The sequence below is a fragment of the Thamnophis elegans genome, chromosome 7, assembly GCF_009769535.1.
Source record: "Thamnophis elegans isolate rThaEle1 chromosome 7, rThaEle1.pri, whole genome shotgun sequence".
Classification (NCBI taxonomy): Eukaryota; Metazoa; Chordata; class Lepidosauria; order Squamata; family Colubridae; genus Thamnophis; species Thamnophis elegans.
This window is the reverse complement of record NC_045547.1, coordinates 22,551,487-22,574,468: the sequence shown is the minus strand read 5'-3', so window position 1 is coordinate 22,574,468 and position 22,982 is coordinate 22,551,487. Positions and strand designations below refer to the sequence as shown.

At 43.1% G+C, this 22,982-nt stretch overlaps 1 protein-coding gene across 3 annotated transcripts in view; it reads right to left on the bottom strand.

Moving 5' to 3' along the window:
- Window positions 1-21,437, bottom strand: part of TRIM24 (tripartite motif containing 24) — a 60,677-nt gene extending 39,240 nt beyond the window's left edge. The window contains exon 1 of one of the 3 annotated variants that reach the window (XM_032220533.1): window positions 20,677-21,437. In XM_032220533.1, the coding sequence (XP_032076424.1) occupies window positions 20,677-21,067 (391 nt within the window). In that variant the 5' untranslated portion in view covers window positions 21,068-21,437. The remainder of the gene's footprint in view (window positions 1-20,676) is intronic. The other 2 variants (XM_032220532.1, XM_032220531.1) reach the window with 2 other exon arrangements.
- Window positions 21,438-22,982: the final 1,545 nt, after the last annotated feature.

Here is a 22,982-nt window from a genome sequence, read left to right as displayed (position 1 = left end):
GGCCATGGAGGAGATTGTCATATCAATGCCATATCAAAAGGCATTTCCGATGGCATGATTCAGTTAGCGGCCAAGTTGCCCTCTGTGGCACTCCAACCAGCTGCCAGCCAGGCCAAGGCCCCTAAGGCTTCAGAAGCTAGGGCACCATCCCCCACCCCAACGGGACTTAGTGAGGTGTCAGACCTGGAGGAGGCTGAAATAGAGGTTCCAGTTCTATCTGACAATGAGAACCCTGCCTCTGAGCAGGCCACCAGCTCAGGGCTATTTAATCCCGCCATGTTTAGGGCCCTTCTTACCAAGGCCCGGGCAGCGGGGCCCCAAATGGGTCTTCCGGCCCCCGAGGCCAAACCGACATCTGACCCAGTCACGGGCGTCACCATAGGTCCCCAGGATCCCAGTGCAGGCCTTTTTAAGGAGGTGCCTCCACCCTTGGACCTTGTTCCAGCCCCTCAATTATTTATAGACATTATCCAACGGCAATGGGCTCAGCCGGGGACAATGGCCAATCTGAGTGGGACGGACAGGAAACTGTTCACTATGGAGGCCCCTCTGGAGGAGCTCTTAAAGCTCCCCCAAGTGGAAGATCCCATCATGTCCCTTACCTCTCCCTCTTCCCTTCCCGCGGAATTGCTGGAAGGGCTTAAGGCGGAGGTCAAGAGGGCGGAGTCCGCAACTCTTAAGACTCACCAGGCTACCGCCTGGGCCATGCGTGCTTCCGCCAGCTCCTCTTATTTTGGCACGGGCAGCCCTCTTCTGGCTTCGCAAACTGCGCCCCGGGGTCCTGGCAGGGGACTACAGAACTAGGCAGGACATCACTAAAATTATTGCTGCCGTGGAGTATTCAGCCAACGCGTCCCTTGCGGCCACAAAATTTTCCTCCAGAGCCTTGGCCTCGAATGTTACCTCGAGGCGCCTGCTGTTGCTCTGCCACTGGCAGGCCGACATGAAGGCGAAATGGAAGGTGGCTTCCGCTCCCTTCAAGGGGGGGTAAGCTTTTTGGGGAGGGCTTGGATCCGTTCCTAACTGAGACCAAGAACAAGCGCAAGGTGCTCCCCCCAATCACTAAGAAACAGGAGCGGAAGGGCCAGCCCTTCCGCAAGACTTCCTTTTGGAATAACGAGCCCTCCACTTCCTCAGGCGGCCCCAGTCGCGCCTACAGTGCCCCTCAGGATTGCTCCCAGGACAGGTCCTCGTTTAGGGACAGAGGGAAGCAGCAGGGGTTCCGCAAGCCTTTCCGAGGGGGCTATCCCAACAAGCCCGTCCGGAAATCCAAGTGACCGTCACAGGCTCCCCCCATAGGTGGCTGCCTCCAGCTCTATGCCGCCCAGTGGGAGGAAACCACGATCGACAGTTGGGTCAGGAACACGGTTCGCCACGGGCTGACCCTGGAGTTCCTGTCCTTCCCCCCGAGAAACTTCCTCTGTTGCCCCGTCCCCAGGTCCGCCCACAAGCTCCAACTAATGAGGGCCGAGATAGACCACCTCCTGGAGATAGCTAGGTTCAAGGTTCAAGAAGGCAGGGGGTTCTATTCCATCCTCTTCCTGGTCCCCAAGTCATCAGGAGGGGTGAGGGCGATTCTGGACCTCAAGCAGCTGAACAAACATCTGGTGTACAAGCTCTTCAAAATGCAGTCCCTCCAGACCATCCTGGGCTGCATCAGACCGGGCGATCTGCTGACTTCGATCGACATGAAAGAAGCGTACCTGCATGTTTCAATCCACCCGGTGCATCGCAAGTTCTTGAGGTTCCAGTTCGCCGATCGCCATTACCAGTACAACGCCCTCCCCTTCAGTCTTTCGTCGGTCCCACGGACTTTCACCAAGCTGCTGGCCGCAGTGGCTGCACAGCTCCGGGGTCTTCCCGTGAGATTGGAATGCTACCTGGACGACATCCTCATCCACTGATCGTCCAGGGGGCAAGCCCACGCAGACCTGACCACCACCATCAAGGTCCTGCAGCTTCACGGGTTCTTCGTCAATCTGGCCAAGAGCCACCTGACCCCAACCTGCAGGATCCAGCACCTCGGGACCATCATCGACTCTGAGGCCTGTCAAGTCTTCCTCACCCAGGAGCGAGTCGACAGCATCTGGACCCTGGTGAGGAGCATCCGCTTGACTGGGTCTGCATCAGTCATCTACCCTCTCCCAGCTGATGGGGAAGCTGGTATCGTGCATCTCGGTGGTCCCGTGGGCGTGGCTACATACGCGAGAGCTTCGAGGTTCCCCCGAAGGTCCTCCAGTCCCTCCGGTGGTGGCAGTTGAATGTCCTCCTCAAAGGCAGCCACTTCAGGGAGCTGGAGCGACTGATCATCACCACAGACACCAGCCTCTTCGGCTGGGGTGCTCATCTGGGGACATCGGTGGTCCAGGGCAGGTGGTCGCAGGGGGAGCTCGCCCACAACATCAACTGGCTAGAGCTCTGAGCCGCGAAACTCACCCTGCACCACTTCCTCGACCAGGTCAGGGGCCGCGATGTACTGATTCTGACGGACAACATCGCCACCAAGGCCTACATCAACCACCAAGGCAGCACGCAGTCCCTGGCCCTGATGTCAGAAGCAGAGGCTGTGGGTCGCTGGGCGGAGAGACATCTAGCGTCAATTCGAGCAGACCACATCTCTGGTGTGGACGTGACGGCGGACTGGCTCAGCAGGACCACCATCCAGAACTCAGAATGGCGGCTGCACCCGAGACTGTTCTACCAGCTGTCCCAGAGGTTCGGCCACCCGGTGGTCGACCTGTTCGCCTCGCCAGCCAACGTCCACCTTCCCAGGTACTTCACCTGGTTCCACTGCCCCAGGGTGGAGGGCACGGACGCTTTAAGATCCCGCTGGCCTCCGGGTCAACTGTACGACTTCCCTCCTCTTCCTCTGATTCCACATGTCATCCGAAAGATTCTGGAGGAGGGGGCGGAGGTGCTTCTGGTAGCCCCTCACTGGCCGAGGTGGACTTGGTTCACCAACCTGGTCAGCCTGTCGGTGTCCTGGCCATGGCGCATACCTCAGGAGCAAGTCTCCCTTTAGCCAGGGGTCCGTCCAACATCCGTAGCCCCAGTGGCTGCAGCTGGCCGTCTGGCACTTGAGGGGGACCTCCTGAGGCTTCATCGCTATTCTGACAGAGTCATCCAGACGATTCAGGCCTCTCGACAACCTTCCACTGTCAGAATCTACAAGGCAACTTGGTCGGCCTTCTCCCGTTGGTGCCTCAATCATCACCTTGTGACATCCTCCGTGACCATTCCGCAAGTCCTTGAATTCCTACAGGACGGTTTGGACAAGGGGCTGGCGCCAAACACTCTCCGCAGGCAGGTGGCAGCTCTGAGCACCATTCTGTCTTCTGACACTCAGTTACCGATTTCCTGACACCCTCAGGTAAAAGGATTCCTGAAGGGGGCATTCAACCTGTGTCCGCCTCCCATCCATAGGTACCCTACCTGGGACTTGACTGTCGTTCTGCAGGCGCTTGCCGTGCCACCATTTGAAACTTTGCGGACGGTGGGCCTACGCCACCTGACTCTAAAGACTGCCTTTCTGGTCGCCATCACCTCAGCCCGCAGTATATCGGAGTTGGCTGCCTTATTTGTTAGAGGCGACCTTTGTATTTTCCACCCCGATAGGGTCGTCTTAAGATTGGATCCGGCCTTTGTCCCGAAGATTAACACCGTCTTCCACAGGGTGCAGAAGGTGATACTTCCGGACTTTTGTCCTCAGCCCAGGCACCAGAGAGAAGTGACATGGCACAAACTGGACATGCAGAGGGCGGTGCGCATCTACATCAAATGTACTGCTCCCTTCCGTAAGTTGGAAGCCTTATTTGTGTCTTTCCAGCCGGCTTCCATGGGGAAGAAAGTCACGTCCTCTACCATCGGACGCTGGCTCAGAGCGAGCATCAAGATGTCTTACGAGACTCAGGCCAGACCGGTTCCTTCGCGTATCACAGCACACTCTACGAGGAGCGCAGTGACTTCCGCCGCCTGGGCTACTCAAGCACCGATTGAAGAAATCTGCCATGCTGCGACGTGGTCTGGTCCGTCTCCCGTTCATCCGTAACTACAGACTTGACACTTTCGCCTCCGCTGAGGCGTCCTTTGGGAGGAGAGTTCTACAGAGGGTCGTGGCAAGCACCGCAGCCTCGGACATTTCTTCTTCCTTCCTGACTTCGACATAGCTTTGGCATGTCCCGTGCTTGGACACTCCAAGCAGCGCCTAGGAGAAAGACCACTGACTTACCTGAATGGTCGTTCTCTCGGCGCTGCGGAGTATCCAAACCTTAAGGTGGGGCCGTGAGGTGTGTTGTTAGCACCTTCATGTCTTGGACATGAACTCTGACTAGTTCGGTCATAGACTATTGATCTCCTTCATTTTTTGAAACTGAGCCTCTGAGGCAACCAAGAGGCGGAGCTACAATCAAATTTAACCTCAGTTCCTTGGGCAGCAAGCTGAAGTTAACCCGTGCTTGGACACTCCACAAGGCCGAGAGAACGACCATTCAGGTAAGCCAATGGTCTTTTCATGAAGGAAGGCATTTCTTCGTGAAGGCCTGAAGGCCATTGGAGATTCTACAAATATTAATGCTGGTGGGAGTCGACAGGAAGTGCTTCAGCTGGACAGACATGGGGGTGGGTGGGCTCTCAAAAGCCTCACATGAACCCTGTCTGACAAACCAACTTCGAGGTCTGTTTGGACTGGAACCTCTCTTGGACGGGGGGGGGGAGGCAAAGAGGAGACCCAGTGGGAGGTAGCAGAGCCCTCACAGGTCAGAGATTTGTCTTTTGAATCGGAGTCAGGGCGACAGCCTATAAATATGGCTGACAAGATGCTAAACTTCTTGTCAAAGCAAAAAAAAACAGAAGAGTTTGGAAGAGATGAACGGCCGGTAAGATAATCTCTCTAACCCACATACATAAACTAAAGAAAGAAATCTTGAGAACATAAATAATACTGATGGTCAGATTGAGACTTTTTCCAAAAAGAAAGAAAGGAAGGAAGGGAAAATGGAGGGTTGAAACACCAGACCCCCCAAAAAGCCATTTATTTAAATCAATTTTTGGACAGAAAGGAGGAAGCAGAGAAATGACAAACTCACTCAAATAAAATTTTAAACTTGGCTTTGGATTTGAAAAAGAAAAGAAACCAAATACTTTGAAAGATTTTGTTTGAACTCTTGAAATCTTAACTCCAAAAAAAAAAAAAAAGCACTTCTTAACTTTGGCCTAACTTTGACTGTGAGGGAGGTTTTAATTAACTAACTGCTATAAATCAGAACTTTGGAAAGTACATTGCTGATTGCAAGCCTGTCTTCAAGTGATATATTGCGAGCAGCTATAAGAGACCGGACCTGGTAAGGGAAAGAATAACAACAGAATACTAACAGAATCCAAACTGGGAAATATGAAGGGTTTTTTTTTTCTTCTTCTCCTTCCTTTTCTTCGCTCGGCAAAAGATTAAAATAGCCGCAGCTTCTCTTCAGGTTTGAATTTAAGGTAGTCCAGAGTCTCGAATTTGTATAACTGGGATTTGTATAACTAACTGCAATTTTGAATCTGGACATTAAGATAGAACAAAAGACTAAAAGGGGCACCATTGTTTTTCCCCATAGCAATTGAAGCAGACAATCTTGAGGTGGAACAGAAACTCTGAAACAAGAACTGCATAACCATATAATTAACTGTAACTTTGGCACTGAACATCATGGAAAACTGGGAATTTGAAGAACTATGTGGAATTTTAAAGAATATACTTGAATCAGTAAAATCAATAAAATCAAGCCTAATTAGAATTTTGAATCCAGAGAAGCAGATAGCTATAGAAGAATTCAAAGAAGGGGGACAAGGGGGGCAAGGCTTTGAAGGGGTAGAAACGGAGGGAAATAAAAAGCAGACAAAAAAACTCTTTTGGTCTCGGCAATAAACCAAAGGGAAAATTGTGAAAAGAGATATCCCAACAAAAGGGAAAAGAAAGCTGATAAAAGCGATTTTGGAGCTGTTAGTGGTATAAGGAAAATTGAAACAGGAGGTTACCCCCCAACAAAGAGGAATAAAAATTATTCACTTGGTCACCTGAGGAAACTTGAAGGGAGTGGATCTGTTAAAATAAAGAAAAGGGAGAAGACAGGAGCAGAGAAGTGGGACAAAAGACTTACCCGGAAAAAACCAAATAATTAGAAACTACTATATGGGAAAATATAAAGTTAAGATAAGGACTTCATTCCTAAATATGATAATAAAATGGGGTTGCTATATGGTTGAACATGATAATGGAAAGATAACAAAATAAAAGTTAAAATATATGGAATATGGATAAATATGAAACTAATATGGGGAGCTTGTAAAGCAGAGGTTTGTGATTTATCTTTTTAACATGATAATTAAATTGAGTTGTGAATTGAGTGAATATGACAATAGAAGGACAACTAAGCATGGGTCAAAATCTACATAACATGGACATATATAGAACCTTTAAGATGATGAACAAAGTGAGATATTTACGGCTTGTTACTTTATACAATACATTAAGGGAAGTGTAATGAACATTGAACAGTGAAGATTGTCATTTAGAGATAACTAAGGGTAATCTAATTCAAGCTTTAGAAAAATAGAGAGGGAATATGAAATATACCTACAATGGGAAACTATTGTGATAAAAAGACAGAATCACAAATTGGAGGCATGTAAGGATGTATAACTATATAAAGATGATGATGATGAGAATAGCTGGGAACTTTAACCAGATCTACATCTTGACCAAAATTAGGTTGGGGGGGGGGGTTGGTTTAAAAGCACAATAACTATATATGTATACTTTTTTGTTATATCACTTTTTTATTAAAAAAGAGGGAAAAAAATAAATATGCATATTGAAAAAGAATTATAAATACTATCAACATAAAAGGGAACTTGCTCAGAAGCTGAAAAACACCAAGTAAATGAGATGAAGAGTGGGAAGTAGAGGAGAAAGATAAGAGAAGAAGAGAGGGATGGGAGAGAGGGCAAAGGGAGGGGAGAAAAGGAGGAGAGAAACAAGGAGTGGTAAGGGGAAGGAGGAGAAGGAGAGAGGAAGGGGAAGTAGAGAAGGACAGAGGGAAGAAAGGAGGTAGGGAGGGGGAGGAGAGAGAAAGGAGAAAGTGATGGATAAAGCACAAATATGGTGTATCGAGAGCAGAAGAACGAATAATTGGTTTTTGGGAGTTGTTGGTAAGATGAATCGATGTAAACATTTAATAATACAATATGATGTTGGATATGTAATAGTATACATGTGATTATATGCTATGAAAATGGAAAAATAAAAAACCTTAATCAGGAAAAAAATGTTAATGCTGGTTGTGAAGGTGGTGCTATGCACTGGGTAGAGGTTAAGTTTGACCAGAAGTTGATCTGGTTGGTGTGTGCACTCCACACAAATGAGTTACTTCTATAACACTTAATCACAAAATTGAATGGGAAGACCTTGTCTAACAAATGGGCAGGTAAAATTCGCAACATGCTGGATACTGCAACAGAACTTGACACTAATCCTTCATTCGCTAGAGTTTCAATTGGTGACCCTCTCATTTCACTGAATGACAGCGTTGTAAAGAATCTCTCTACTGATCAACTATATGGATATAGGATCACACCAGTGGTGGGTTCCTAACCAGTTTACTACCGGTTCACTGAGTGCATGCACACAATTAAACAAATATTACTTAGAAAAAAAAAGAAAACAGCTGAGGAGCGGCATTTCAATCTGCCACCCCGGATCAGCTGGGTTTCAGAAGGTAGAATAAAGATACGTATAACCCAGGAGTGAGCGGGTGGGCCCACTTTTTTTAAAAAAATGATTTGTTTGAAGACAGCATTACCGGTTCAGGAGAACCAGTCCAAACCGGTAGGAATCCACCTCTGGATCACACAGACAACTTCCCACGGATCTGGCTCTTCTAGAAATTGGCCCCATAAGCCATTCATGCTGGTTGACAACCGCAAATAGGCTTTATGGATTTCAAAACATGGCTTTAAAGGCCAAACTGTCCAAAACTTAAGAATGTAAAACTTGGAATACATCATTGGTATGTACCATCCTTGCTGGTTCAATATCAAAGCAAAACATTCCTGGATTGAAGGACCTTGTTATGCGTTGTTCCAGCTGCAGCAAGTCAGACTGCAAAAGGCTGTAGTAGATGCCATTCATTCAGTACATAGCATGGTACACTTTCAATGAAATGATAATCCCGACAACAACCAAAAATTGTATTAGCTTTTTTGGCTGCTGCTGCAAACTGCCAGCTCATATTTAAGTGATTGTTCACTAGGACTCCAAAGTCATTCTCATAGTTGTTTTTGAGCCAGGTTTCATCTAATCTGTACTTGTGCCCAAGTGTAAAACCTTGCTTTTTTTCCACATTAAATTTCGTTTTGTGTGATAGGGTCCATTGTTCAAGTCTGTCAAGGTCTTTTTGGATCTTGAGCTTGTCTTCTGGGGTGTTGGCTATTCCTGCCAGTTAGGGTCATATGCAAATTTGATGAGTTCCCCATCTATTCCATCTAAGTCATTTATGAAGGTATTGAAAAGTATTGGGCCCAAGACGGAACTTTATGTACCCCACTGCTTATTTCCCTCCATACAGATGTAGTACGATTAAGGACTACTTGTTGAGTATGATTTGTCAGTCAGTTACAAATCCATCCTGTGGTGATGCAGTCTGTCCCACATTTTTCAGTTTACCAAAAAGTAGCTTGTATTACAATCTCTAGAACAATGCTGCAATCTAATTAGTTTCTCCTTTACAGCTTCTCTCATATTACAGTATTTATTGTCTACATGTTCACATTACATTAACATTTTTCAATAATTGTACATACTTTGAGTAATAACATTTCCTGATAATTTTGAGGTTCATACCTAACACGTATGCTCTGACCTCACTCGCAGTAAACCATACAGGAGGTATACCCTTATTACTCCTCTCAGATCTTCTTGGAATTATGTGTTCTTGTGTCACTGTTTCCAGTCTCTCCTCTTCTACATCTATGTCATCTGTGCTTTCATATTTTATCATAGTTCTATCCTTTTCTACATCTCCATTTGACTCAATCTCATCCTCCGACAGATTAGAACTCTGTACTGGCATGAACACCTCATAATTAGCATGCATTTTGTTCCAGTTGTTCTGTTCTGCAAAAGTAGCAAATCTTGAGATCACTACTCACTGAGTACCATCTGTAAACCTGTACCCCTTCGTAAGCACAATTTGTTGAGTATATTGCATCAACCTTCTTTACATTGCATCCGCTTACCGTTTACAACCTTAATAGCTGGCAGCTATTAAATCCTCAGTACCTGACAATGGCATTCCCCAATGCACACAGATGCATTTATCTTGATAAGTGTTGACCCAGACGTATAATAATATTCCTTTCCAAAACTAATTATGTTTCTAGCCAGATACTTCTGTATGCTAATCTGTTCTGGGCCCCTTCCATCCGGTAATGAACACAGACACAGGCTTAGCTGTTTGCCACTCTTTATTCACAGCAATTATAATCCTGTTGGCTGAAAGCCCAGACACGACTCACTGGCAAGAAGTTGGCAGCAACCCAGACTCCAACAGACACGGGAACACAAGGCAGACCAGACAAGGAGTTCTCCAGATTACTACAAACGGTTGTGTCCTGCAAAAGGACTCTGTACTGTATATTTTACTAGTGATAAGTTCAGTGCATTTTCCAGGAAAATGGCTACATTTTGCACATAGTTATTGCTATCAAAAGTCACTGGATTTCATTAAAATTTGCCTAGTGCAATATTTGTAATATATCATTTTCTTCACTTATTATACTCATCTCTTCTTTTTAAATTTTCTTCTCAAGATAAACATTTAAACTGACAAATATATTAAACTACCAGTGGTATAAAGGAAATACACTTAGTTCTATTTTTATGGTAGGCATTGAGTCAATATTTTGTCATATATAGCTTTAAAATTTAATATATTTCAGTGTTTTAGCTTTATTTCTTTAGTTTATCTTTTCTCTGTGGTGAAGAAAAAGCTATTTACTCCATTAAAGATGTCTAGCAGCAGAACAAAGAAACAAGCAATTTTAATCAATTCATTTTCTCTCTTCCAAAGGTTGCAAGATTAGATATATAGGTTGTACTACACAAAAAATAATGTAGAATATGGTAAAGGAGTGGGATATCAACAAACATCACCTTACTCATGAATCTAGTATCAGAAAGCTCTGGATTGTATGTCACTGGATACAATTCCTTATCTATGCTTCTCTAACAAGCAATGCTTTGTTTTTCCCCATGCCAACTTTGAGAGATATTATGTAGTGTTAATCCTTTCTATTGGTATTTGTTTGTTTGTTTGTTTATATCCTGCCTTTATTATTTTACAAATAACTCAAAGCTGCTACAATATACAACACATTTTCCTCATCCTATTTCCCCACAATAGTCCTGTGAGGTGAGCTGGGCTGAAAGAGGATGAATGGCCCAAGTTCACCCAGCTGGCTTTCATGTTAAGATGGAACTAGAACTCCTGATATCCTACTTTCTAGATTGGGTGCCTTAACCTTTAATGGCTTCCCTGGATGCCACCTTGTACTATGAGGAAGAGCCAGCTACGGGGACTTTGAAGTGGTGCACAGAGGAGCATCAGGAAGATCAGGAATGGATGGGCAAGAGGAGGAGAGGCCAGGAATTTTGGAGGATTGTTGGAGGAGCGACCAGATAAATACCTGGCTTAAGAGACAGAAAAGATATAGCTGCAAGCGGGAGGCTTGCCTGACTAGCAGAAGCATAGGGTAGAGAAGAGGCACTGCATATTTAATTAGCAGGGATGAGGAACTGCCTCCTCTGCTGGATCCCATGATGCACAGGGCAAAAGGGAGATGCAACAAAGGTCAGCAAACTACTTACAAGGAGACAGCCTCAACCCTCTTAAAGAGATGCACCAGCTGGTGGCTACTTAGCCTGGTGCATGGAGCAAAGCAATGTTGGAGACAACCTGTCCATTTCCTGCAGAGCGTGTGCTTTGACTTTGTGACTCCTGCTTTCATGATTCCAAACCTATATGTTCTTTGCTGACCTCATGATTGGGTCTTGGATTTTGCACTTGGATTCTGGACTTAGAGCTTGGCTTTATCATGCTTGGACTTTGGACTTTGCCTAGACTTTGTACTTTGTGTGTGCTTTCTGAACTTGTGCTTTGCCATTGGAATTTTTATGTGCCTTTAATTTCATGTCTTGGTTATGCAAACTTGGACTTACTGGGACTTTGTTTCTTGTGAGTGAAACCTGGATAATTACTTTATAGAGACTTGCAGCGCCTCGATAAAGTTATTAAAACCCCTAGGGGGTTGCATGGACTGGGACAGGACATAATCATTAGACCAAACTGGCTGTGTTTGTATCCCTCTTGTTTTGCAATTTATGCTTTCTCTATGTTGACAATAGAAGAAAGTACAAAAATAGTTTTAAAAACGGAGCACATTTTTTAAAGATATGTAGGAGAATATCTCTAAAAATGCCAGAAGGCAAGCTGAGTAAGTAAGAATCAGTAAGACATGTACTTCTTTATGATTGTGCTCACATCTAAAACACGACAAATCTTGTAAGCACTAATCAGTAAAATGTTCTGGCCTGATTTCATGTAATCTCTATCTCTTTCTGCTGCTTGTTTTTGTCCAGCTTTAATCCTTTAATTTAATTTTCATAAGACCTGAAAATGACTCAATGAAGAGAGTTGCATTGATGGTTTAGGTAAATTCCAGCAATTCTTATGTCATTTATTATAATTATATTCATTTATTTAGTTTTTTTTCAGGATAACAAGTTCTCATAGCACAATTTAGAAACAAAAAAAATAGTAATAAATATACAATGACCATAAAACATTCTGGGACCATTTTCACAGGACAGTACAGAGGAGCAGAAAAGAAGATTCTAGTACCTTCTCCTCTCTTTTCAGGGATGCAGAAGGCAGGTGGTAATAGCCAGGGTAGTAAAAATAGCTGTAGTTAAGAGTAACATAATGACTGTTATTGTCCCAAGATTGCGAAACGAATTCCATTTACTTCAGTTTCAATATTTTTGAAATACGTGTCACATATATTTACATTAATGTATTTATCACTTCTAGTTTCTTGGATTACATTATATTATTTGCTTGAATTATCTTTTTTTTTGTTCTGCTAATTATACACAGGTCTGTAAAAAAAAAATTCGAGAGCTGTTTTGGTTATTCCACGTAATCTTTGTTTTTGGGTGTGCTGAATCTGAAAATGACCTCCATTTTGTCGTAGGACATCACATTTCCTGACAATTTAGGTAACTATGTTAAATAAGGCAATACCTCAAAATAAATGGAAACAGACTTATAAAATTAAAGTTTTATTACAATATTTTCATGAAAATCCTTTTTTGAACTGAAATGAGCTTATCTACACACACTAAACTCGATTCTTCTTCCTTGTGAGGCTCCTCTTGGTGCATTTACGCTTGTGAGTAGCATCTGGAATGTCTCTCTGAAGCATCCAACAGTAGTCTGCCATCAGTGTAATGCTCCATTTTCCCTGGTATCTCCTTTCCATCTCTTTAATGTCTTGGTGGAATCGTTCACCTTGTTCCTCACTCACAGCTCCCAAATTTTCAGGAAAGTAGTCAAGGTGAGACTGGAGGAAATGCACTTTCAAACTCATCAGGCAACCTAAAGCTTGAAATGCTTTCAGCATTCTTTCAACAATCTTTTTGTAGTGAGGATCTTTGTTATTGCCTAAAAATTTCTGTACTTCTTTAAATGCAATCCACCCTTCTTTTTGAGGATCCGTCATGGTATTGACAAACTCTTGATCAACTATAAGCCTTCTAATGTCTGGTCCGACGAACACACCTTCCTTCAATTTTGCCTCCAACAGGCATGGAAACTTGGTGACCAAGTATTTGAAGCATTCTCCATCTCTTGGAAGTGATTTTACAAATTGCTTCATCAATCCCAATTTTATGTGGAGAGGTGGTAGAAGAACTTTATGGGAAGGTACCAAAGTTTCTCAGAGGACATTTTTTTTTCACCGACTGTTAGCACCCTCGGCTGCCAACTCTTCTTGGTCCAGTGATTTTGTCGGTCTCGACTGTCCCATAGACACAGAAAACAAGGGTATTTGGTATACCCAGCTTGTTGCCTGAGCAGCATGCACAAGACCTTCAAGTCCCCACACCCTTGCCAACCATGGTCTTCATATTTAAGTTTACGAAGAACCAATTCCAAGTTCTCGTAGGTTTCCTTCAAGTGTACAGAATGACCTACAGGTATGGAAGCGTAAAAACCATTGTGGAGTAAAACTGCTTTGAGACTTCTTTTTGAAGAATCTATAAAAAGACGCCATTGCTCTGAATCATATTTGATTTTAAATTGACCCATCAGACCTTCGATATTGATGCAATAAACCAACTTGTCTTCCTGGGCGAAGTAAGGAATGAACTCCTTTTCACGATGTCTGAACCATGAAGATGACACTCCTGGCAACAATAAATTCCTGCTTTTCAGCCTTGATCCGAGTAACTCAGCGGCATCTTTGGGAAGATTCAAGTCTCTTACCAAATCATCTCCTCCTGAGAAAACAATTTTGGTCTTGTATCATCTTCAAAGTCAGAACTTGATTCGTCATCTGTTCAGGTATGATTTCACCTTCATCAGAGCTAGGTATCTCTTCCAAGGTAGCAGGGGGCTTGGGTACTGGTATATCTGTGCCATGGGGGATGGGACGAATTGCTGAGTGAAGATTGGGGTATGAAATGGAATGCTTCCGTTTGAAATTAAAACCTTTCACATCGCATGAACAAAAGTAACAGTCATCACTATGGTTATTTTGCTCTCGCCATACCATAGGAATCCCATAACGGAAAGATTTTTTTCTTACCCTTGAACCGGTTTCGGAGGTCCTCAACACACCTTTTGCACACTTTATGAGGTTTCCCAAACTTTATCTTGATCTCCAATTTTTAGTTCAAAGTATGCAAAGTATACTTTTTTCACAAAGTCTGTAATATTCTGCTGTTGCTTCAACACTGTATATTCACCACAGATGAAACAGAAACTGTCTGGCGAATTAATACACTTTCGCGGAGCCATAACATAACAGTTAAAGAATGACAAGCTAACATGAATTGCGATGAAAAAGTGTGAACAGAGCCAAGAACCTGATGATGATTCGTGCACAAGTGTGGCATGCAGGAGAGAGCAGCTCTGTGTCTGTACACGAGACGTCACAGTGCTGGCCATGCCCCCTGCACTGACCGGAGATGCTGCTATCTGCCCTCTATCTCCCTCCCACTGGATTCTTCATGAAAGATTAACCCCTTCCTACCATTAGAAGCACAGACTTAAAACTTGCTTAGCTTATGTATATATTGCTGACCATCAGATTTAGTGCTATATTTTATTTACATAACTCGGACAAACCTTTTAAGGTTTTCTTGGCATTTAATATCTTAAATGCACTTATGTGAATTAATTAATAGTAATTTGGACTTTAAATTTGGTTAAAAACCCATAATATTAAAAAATACCAAAAAAATTTAAAAAATGATAAATTTGAAGACAATCCGCCCTGAGTCCCCTCGGGGAATAGGGCGGCATACAAGTTTAATAAAATCAAATTTTGCATATTGTGGCAAATCACGACGTCTAGGAGTTTTTTCAATATTTTATTTGTTTTCAGCACACCAAAATACATGGAAATTAAATGAAAATAATCACACAGCTTTTTAGTCGCAGACCTGTGTTATGTATCATTGTGTCAACAAGTCATTTTTATCTCCTACAGACTGCAGAGATTTTTCCCAAGATGATCTGTCCCTAACTTGTCTTTCAAATCTCTCAATGGTACTGTAACTACCGGTATGTCCATCCATCTTTTTTTTTGTAATCCTGTTCTTCTTTCCTTCTATCTTCCCCAGCATTAGAGCTTTTCCAGAGAGCTGGGTCTTCATATGTATCCAAAATAAGACCATTTGAGAATGGTCATTTGTGCTCTGGGCAAAATCTCTAGGTTGCAATCCTGGATGTTGTTATAATCCCAACACATGTTGTGACTGCAAGCTAGCTGCCAAAAATACATGGGGACATGTATTCAAAGATAAGTTCAGTGCCCTCATATCTTCAAATAATTACTTGAACTATTGAGGATTATATAAATTTATTTCTTCAGTAGTGCAATGCATGATGGCTAATTTACATTTGTAAAGGTAGTCCTCACTTACTAACCATCTGTTTGAACTTACGACAGTGCTGAAAAAGATGATTTGTAACTAGTCCTCAAAGTTGTGGCTATTGCAAAGTCCCCACTGTAACATAATCACGATTCAGGCATTTGGCAACTGATGCACATTTATGACAGCTGCAGCATCCCAGGCATATAATTGCTATTTGCACCTTTCACTGCCAGCTTCCAATAAGCCATGTCAATGGGGAAGCTTATAGGAAGTTACTAGTTACAGTCACATGCTGTCACACTTAACAAGGTGATTAACTACTACAGCTGGAACTGATGTCATAAATTAATGTGGTCATGTGATGTTTTCCTTATCAACCACACCACTTAGGAAGAGAGTTCCCAGTCCCAATTAATATTAAGTGAGGACTATTTGTAATTATGTGGTATACCTTTTAAGTTGATAGTTAAAAGCTGATAATATTGTTGAATATTGCTCATTTACTAATTACTAATACAAACTCAGTTGTTTTAAATATATATTTTGTTTTCAAAGTAGTTCATCCAATGGCAATGATTTTGTTGTGCTGATTCTTTTAAGAAGATGATGTTTTTGTGCCCAGGGCTGCAATTTTTCCCTACCCTTTAAGTTCCACAACAAGCATTTTTTGAGTGCTCTAAGGAATTAAAACATAAAAGGGGTATGCTGGGCATCATTAAAGTTAATGCAATTCATCATACCTTTTTTTTGTAATATATATGAAAAATCTCCCAAACCAGCAATTTAATTTTACAAAAATGTAATCTGAATGTTTATGAATGTCACATTAATTACCATGTGAATTTTGGAATAGTAAAATTAAGTTGGGTATTTTTCTGAAACACATAAGGTGAAATTATTTTATTGTTAACATAAACCAATACAAAATTGCTATTTCATATATACTGGACTTTTCACAGGCTGTTCAATAAGGATTTGATCTGGAAAGATCCACTTTAAAAATTGAAATATTCATATTGTTTGGACTTGACTTTTGCTATATTTTGGGTTGAAATCCACAGGATCATTATTAAGATGAGTTTAGGTCAATCATAGCTAGTTGAGGAGGTATATATTATGTTTGGTTATATCGCCAGGATTTGGAATCTGATCATTATCAAGATATGGATTTTTCATGCATGGGAAATAGATTTTGTAATGTCTGTTAACCATCTAAATTAGTATTATAAAGAGGATTTTTCAGCAATTGGGTTTAATTTTTTTGAATATTTTGTAGCCTTTTCTTTCTTTTGCTGGTTAAGTGTCAATGTCATATAACTAATATATGCATATATTTTTTTTAAAAAAATCAAATTAATTTGATAATACTTTCTTTATAAGTTAATAAAAGACTAACCTGTTACTGAAAATCAATAGTTTTGCTGATGAATTTCACTATAAATTTTGTAAAGATTTTTAGAACTGAATGCTTTATAAAGACTCCAGGTCACAAACCCTCATATATTTAAAAATAAAAAAGGAAGCAAACATAATCTAGGGACCTTATAAGGAATAGGGTTACATCTGGCCAGATATATGTCTCCAATTTATTTATCACATCTAATAGAATTTGACTTATTAATGGGTAGGGAATAGGATATATTTCAGTATCTCATAGATATTATATAATGAGCATAATGCTTTCACATTTTGAAAAGCAATTGCAGAAAAGGATTTGTATATTTCTAAAGCTTACAGTGGACAATGTTTATTAAATGTTATGTACTATTTAATACCAAGATATCCCTTAATAATAGGATCAGAAAATACCCCTAAAGTAAGCTTAACAACATGAAACCGATCACATAAAATTATAAAAAATTGCTCTATGCAAAATTGTCCCAAATCTCACAAGATTTCAACCAATTTTATGAAGGTTAAGAATATGCACTAAAATCTTGCAATGGTTGCCAATACATGTTTGCTACATTGCAAAGAAATCAGTTTACAAACATTACATTTTAATTATCAAATAGATATGTGTTTAATAGTTAATTATACAGTTAGCCTGACTTAAAAGCATTTGCTTAATTTCCAGGGATTCTATATCTGTCTGCATAAACAGGGTTCATTTTATTAACAAGTGTTTAACTTGATGCCATGCAAGTCTTTAACTGTATTTACTTACATTATCTTCTACATTCGGAAAGTTTTAGACTCTAAGCCAGTGGTTCTCAACCTTCCTAATGCTACGACCCTTTAATACAGTTCCTCATGTTGTGGTGACCCCCAACCATAAAATTATTTTCGTTGCTACTCTATAATTGTAATTTTGCTACTGTTATGAATCATAATGAAAATATCTGATATGCAGGATGTATTTTTGTTATAAATTGAACATAATTAAAGCATAGTGATTAATCACAAAAACAATATGTAATTATTGTGAAATATTTATGTCTAATTACAAATAAATGAAATTTTGTTTGGGAAGTTAAAGAGCAGGCTCCTGACTCTAAGTGGAAAGAGTGCCTTTCTTTTAAAAAGAAAAAAAGGAAAGAAAAAAACAAAACAGCCATCAATTCTTCCTTTCTTTCTCTTTCTCTCTCTCTCTGTCTCTCTCTGTAATTCTGTGTGTCTCTCTGTCTCTCTCTCCATCCTCTCTCCCTCTCTGCCTCTTTCTGTAATTCTCTTTGTATCTCCCCTCCCTTCCTCTCTCTCTGTCTCCCTGTGTCTCCCTCATCCCTCTCCCATCTCTGTCTCTCTGTGCCTCTTTCCATCTGTCTGTCTGTCTCACTCACACACAAACATATATCTTGGTCACCTCACCTCCTGTTCTTCGGCTGTTGCACAAGCTCATGTGGCATGCGCTGCCCTCTTCTGACAGTTGTCTCGTTTCTAATGGAGGGGGTGGGGAATGCATGCATTTTCCTCCCTCTGCATGAATTTCCCAACCTCTATTGGTCCCATTGTTGCTGGAGCTGCTTTTGCTGACTCCAGCATGGCGGTGGGACTCTTGCCATCGGTTTAGTAGCCCGCCTTCCTTGCTCAGGCAGGCGGAGGAAGAAAGGAGGCTTGTGATAAAGCACCCCTGCCACCTTCGCCCTCGACTACTGCATGCCTCCTTTCTCCACCTGCTCGAACTAGCAAAGAAGGCGGGCCACTAAACCGATGACAAGAGTCCCACCGCCATGCTGGAGTCAGCAAAAGCAGTTTCAGCAATAACAGGACCAACGCTCCCCCCTGCCCGATGCGATCTCCTTCCATTCTCCATCTACCACGTTCGGGCAGTGGGCTTTCTCGTATGCCACTAAACTGCCTGTTTGCCCGCATTCAAATAGCCCGTCCCCTCCTGTCTTTCGGCATAGGCTCTCTGGAGGGGGAGGGAGGTTCTTTCCAAAGACTGGCTTCTTCCCTTCCCTTCTGCGGCTGGAAAACAGACATTTTTACAGAGGTGCAGAAACAGTCCCGGGCAGTCAGTTCCGGCTCTCCCTTCCCCACGCATGTCCCGTTGCTGCTTGAGCCACTTTGTTGAATCCAGTGCAGCGGCGGGACTCTTGCCATCACTGAGAGCTTCGCTGGCAGCCGCTTCTTGCCTTCGGAGAGCTTTGGAAAGCTTCTGCAGAAGCCCGGGCGACCAAGAATTTCCCACCATTAGGAAGTGTCCAAGGCTGCAACTGTATGGGGTGTGCATGCGCAGCTATGTTTTCCATGGTGTGGAGCCGCGGCAACGCTCTGCATGGCCAGCGATGACTCCGGAGCCCATCCGCAGGGGATTTCAAGGAACGCAAGGGAGTGTCTAAAGTTTAGAGTTTCGATGATCTTAGCAACTCCTGTGAAAAGGTTGTTCGACCCCCAAAGGGGTCACGACCCACAGGTTGAGAACCGCTACTCTAAGCTATTTAGAGATCTGTCTGGTAAAAAAATGCCTTCATGATTACACATGTATTGGCTCAGCAATAAGTTTAAAATATAGATATTTGGAAAAACTAAATGTTGTAGCAGTAATTGAAATATATTAAGATTGAGTATGACAAATCCATGCAAAGACATATAAAATCTACAAAACATGATAGAAGAATCAATAGGATAACTTTTAAATTTGTAGATATTTGAAATGAAAATGTAGTGTTGGATGCAAAGTTAATCATATTTACTAATACTAAGCATAATGCATATATGTATATATAGAATTTTCAATATCTAAAACCAGATAAATCATGTGATAGACCAAAAAATTAATACTTAGGGGTATGAAGAGTAATAAAAAGATTACAATATGATATAATAACTTAATAAACTCATAATACAAATAAGAATCAGTATTCTACTTCATCATAGGACTCCAAGTTTTCTATCCACAACTCCTTCTTGTTTCTACTATAAGCCAAATATATAAGAAAAAAGGCTATGTACATTCCTGTCATCTAGTAATAAGGTTACACATATAAAATCTATCTTGTACAGGTGTCTCAGAAAATCACTGCATTTTTCTTTTGGGAACTCAAAAAGAGCCAAAGCCAATGAAAGTAAGAGAAAAGAAAAGGAATTCTACACGTAACACAAATAAAACTACCAAGAAATTCCCCACAACTCGAGGTGTCTTACAGGTAATAGGGCATTCACCCTCAATCCATGAACTAGTGAATATGGTATATTCTAATATACCTCTAAATCTTTATCAGTGGAGATTTCTAATATTACCATTAGAAGAAATTAACAGCATAAATCGTTTTTCAAACATGCCTTTAAAGAACTTGACTTCAATATAAAAAAGCCATCTTGGGATTTCCTGGCTCACACCTCTATTAAATACAGGATGCAGCGCATAAACAATGGGAAGTTGCCATCAATCATGGTTTCCCTTCCAAAAGGCGGAGTTTTAAATTGGATCTCAGCATCTCACCTCTCAAATCCCATTAAGTTTTCAGTCCAACACCACAACCGTGCTGAGGAACTGAAAGCTTCTAACCTTCCATAAAGGATTTGCCTCCGCAGCCTTCAAATGGCCCAAAATCACAGGACTATTGTTTGCTTTTCCTACTAACCCTACTCATGGGATGCAGCAAGTCTTTGCCTGTCGGCTGCAAATAGAATAAAGACAATTTCGCCTCTCTGTATACTGGGCTTACTTGGACAAAGCAGATGCCTAACTCCTAAACGCTTGTGGACATTAATACTGGGCTTCCACGGAACCAGGATCCAAGTTATGTTCTGGCTGAGCTCCAAGACTTCTCTCTCCCATCCCGGAACTTCTCCGCGTAACAAGACGTTAAGACTGATGCGTCTCACCTCAAGCCTCGGGGACAGGAGGGAAGGAATATTACGCGGAAGGAATATTGCTCTTTTGGCCAATTAATTCCCCTCCCGGCACAGAATTACTATTTATTCCTTTGGGTGGCAACCACCGAGCAGAATCATCAAGGCGGCAAAACACTCTTCTCCGTCCCCATTCGCCCTATTCAGGGACCGCCGAGGCGCGCCGTTTTCTCTCTTACCCGGATTACAGTGCAACGGCGAAGGCGGCGCGGAGACCGGCGAAGAAGGCGCTGAGGACGGCTGAAGCAGCGGCGGCGGCGGTGGCAGAGGCGGATCTTTGGGGGCGCCGCCGCCTCCGCCACCCGGCGAAGGGGCCGCGGGAGGTGGCAGCATGAGGTAGCGGTGAGGACTCGGTAGGCAACGCTGACAGAGCGAGTGAAGGCAAGGAAGCAGCTTAGGCCGCCGACTCTGAATGTGTTGCCCGCACACCCCACAAGTGTCCAAGAGGTTGAGGCGCGACTCTCCGTTGGCTCGGTCTGCAGGGCCTTGCCGACTTTCAGCTTCGTTCTCCCCACCCATGGCGACCCGACCGGCCAGGCAGGGCCCGGCTACCATAGGGGACTCGTCCATTGTTTGGAGGTGAAGAGCTGTCGGTGGCAACCACACCAGGCGCTTAAGCGCCCCTCAGGGCAACTGCCGCTCTCCCTCAGGGCGTTCGGGGGAGCCCCGCCCCCTCAACGGTCGCCTCGAGCGCCCGCCGTTGCCACCTCCAACCGCTCTCGAAGGAACTTCGGAAGAAGGCGCTCGCGCTCGCAGCAACGCCGCCGACGGCCTCCCGCGCCCCGCCCCCTCGGCCAGCCTTTCCAGTGTTGGAGGCGCAATCCGCTCCTTCAGCGCCACGCCCCTTCGCTGCTCATCATCCAAGGCAAACCCCTCCCCTTTTATCCTCCGGGTTCCAGTCCCTTTAGGCGTTTTGCGGTTTTAGGCGCCTAACGCTCTCGGTTCTAGGAGAGCGAAATTCTTCCGTTTCGCTCAGCTCAGCCACGCCCCCGTTCGTGTTTTCCTAGTTATTACTTGTCCCCTCAATAGTTCCTAGTTTCCTGTTTGGTCGGTTTGGGTCCCGCCCTTTTTATTTGTCCCGCCCTCGAGTTTTTCCCTCTTCGTCCCATAAGTTCCCCCCCCCCCCATTTAGTGTAAAATGTAATGAAAATAGTGAACCACCTGCCCAATTTTCTGAGGCACTACCTTGTACTAAATCCAGGATTTAGTGATTTTCCGTTATTGCTGAGAAAGGAGAGTTGACATTGGTATCACTGGCGATAATATTTAAACTAAATAAAACTATTACCGTAATATCACCTGCATTATCACATAAAATAACATAAATCATTTGCAGATTTAATTTAATTTGTATGCACAAATTAAACCAACCACATTTTAGCATAACTTTTTGTGGCCATCCAGTTCATATAGTTAATGATCTATTGTGTGCCCCCTAAATGCAGAATCTGCTAGGGAATAAATCATGGTTTATGTAGCTTGCTAATGCTGGTTAAAATTTGGAAGAAAATGGGAGAGTACCAGCGGCAAAGCGAATGATGGCAATAATTGCTCTATTGGAAGACCAGGAACATCATACTAGAAGCTAATTGCTGGGGGCGGCGGGGGTGTCTACCTATGTAATCTATGCAAGCCATGATTATAAGAGCCAAGGTGGCGCAGTGGTTAAATGCAGCACTGCAGGCTACTGCTAGATCAGCAGGTCAGCGGTTCAAATCTCACTGGCTCAGGGTTGACTCAGCCTTCCATCCTTCCGAGGTGGGTAAAATGAGGACCCAGATTGTTGGGGGCAATATGCTGACTCTCTGTAAACCGCTTAGAGAGGCCTGAAAGGCCTATGAAGCGGTATATAAGTCTACTGCTATTGCTATTGCTATTGCTATTATCTTTGTTTTGCGCAGATTATTTTAGCTGTATAGGAAGTTAGCGCCAATCCCTCTCCTAGAAGAATGAAATATTTTAGGAAATATTAAAGGGCAGAATATTATATTTCTGTCAAGAGTTTTGGCAGCAAGACCACGAAAGAGAGAGAAACGCCCTCTAATGGTCAACTATATATAGATACCTCATTACATCATCCTCATTGCATCAGCTTACAACCTTACATCAGCTGGTAGCTATTAAATCCTCAGTACCTGACAATTTCCCTGGATGAGAAAAGGAGAAATAAGTTTTAAAGACAAGCAACTTGCTGCAGCACCATGCCCCCACTTCAGCTCCAGGGTGATGGGATTAAGATAGGGCTCTCAGGACATGATAGGATTAGCTCTCTACCCATCTCACCGCATGGCATCTGAGAAGATTACATCATCCAGCAAGGCTCAACCGAGCCTGGGACTCAGGACAGCCTACATAGTTGCCCCTGCATGGCCCCATGGGAGTCTGACAACCGATCAGAATACAAGCTCAAATTCAAAAGCTCAGAGAGGGCATAAAACCAGGGCACTCTCAGCATCTCTTCCTCCCCCCACCCAGGATCTCAAAC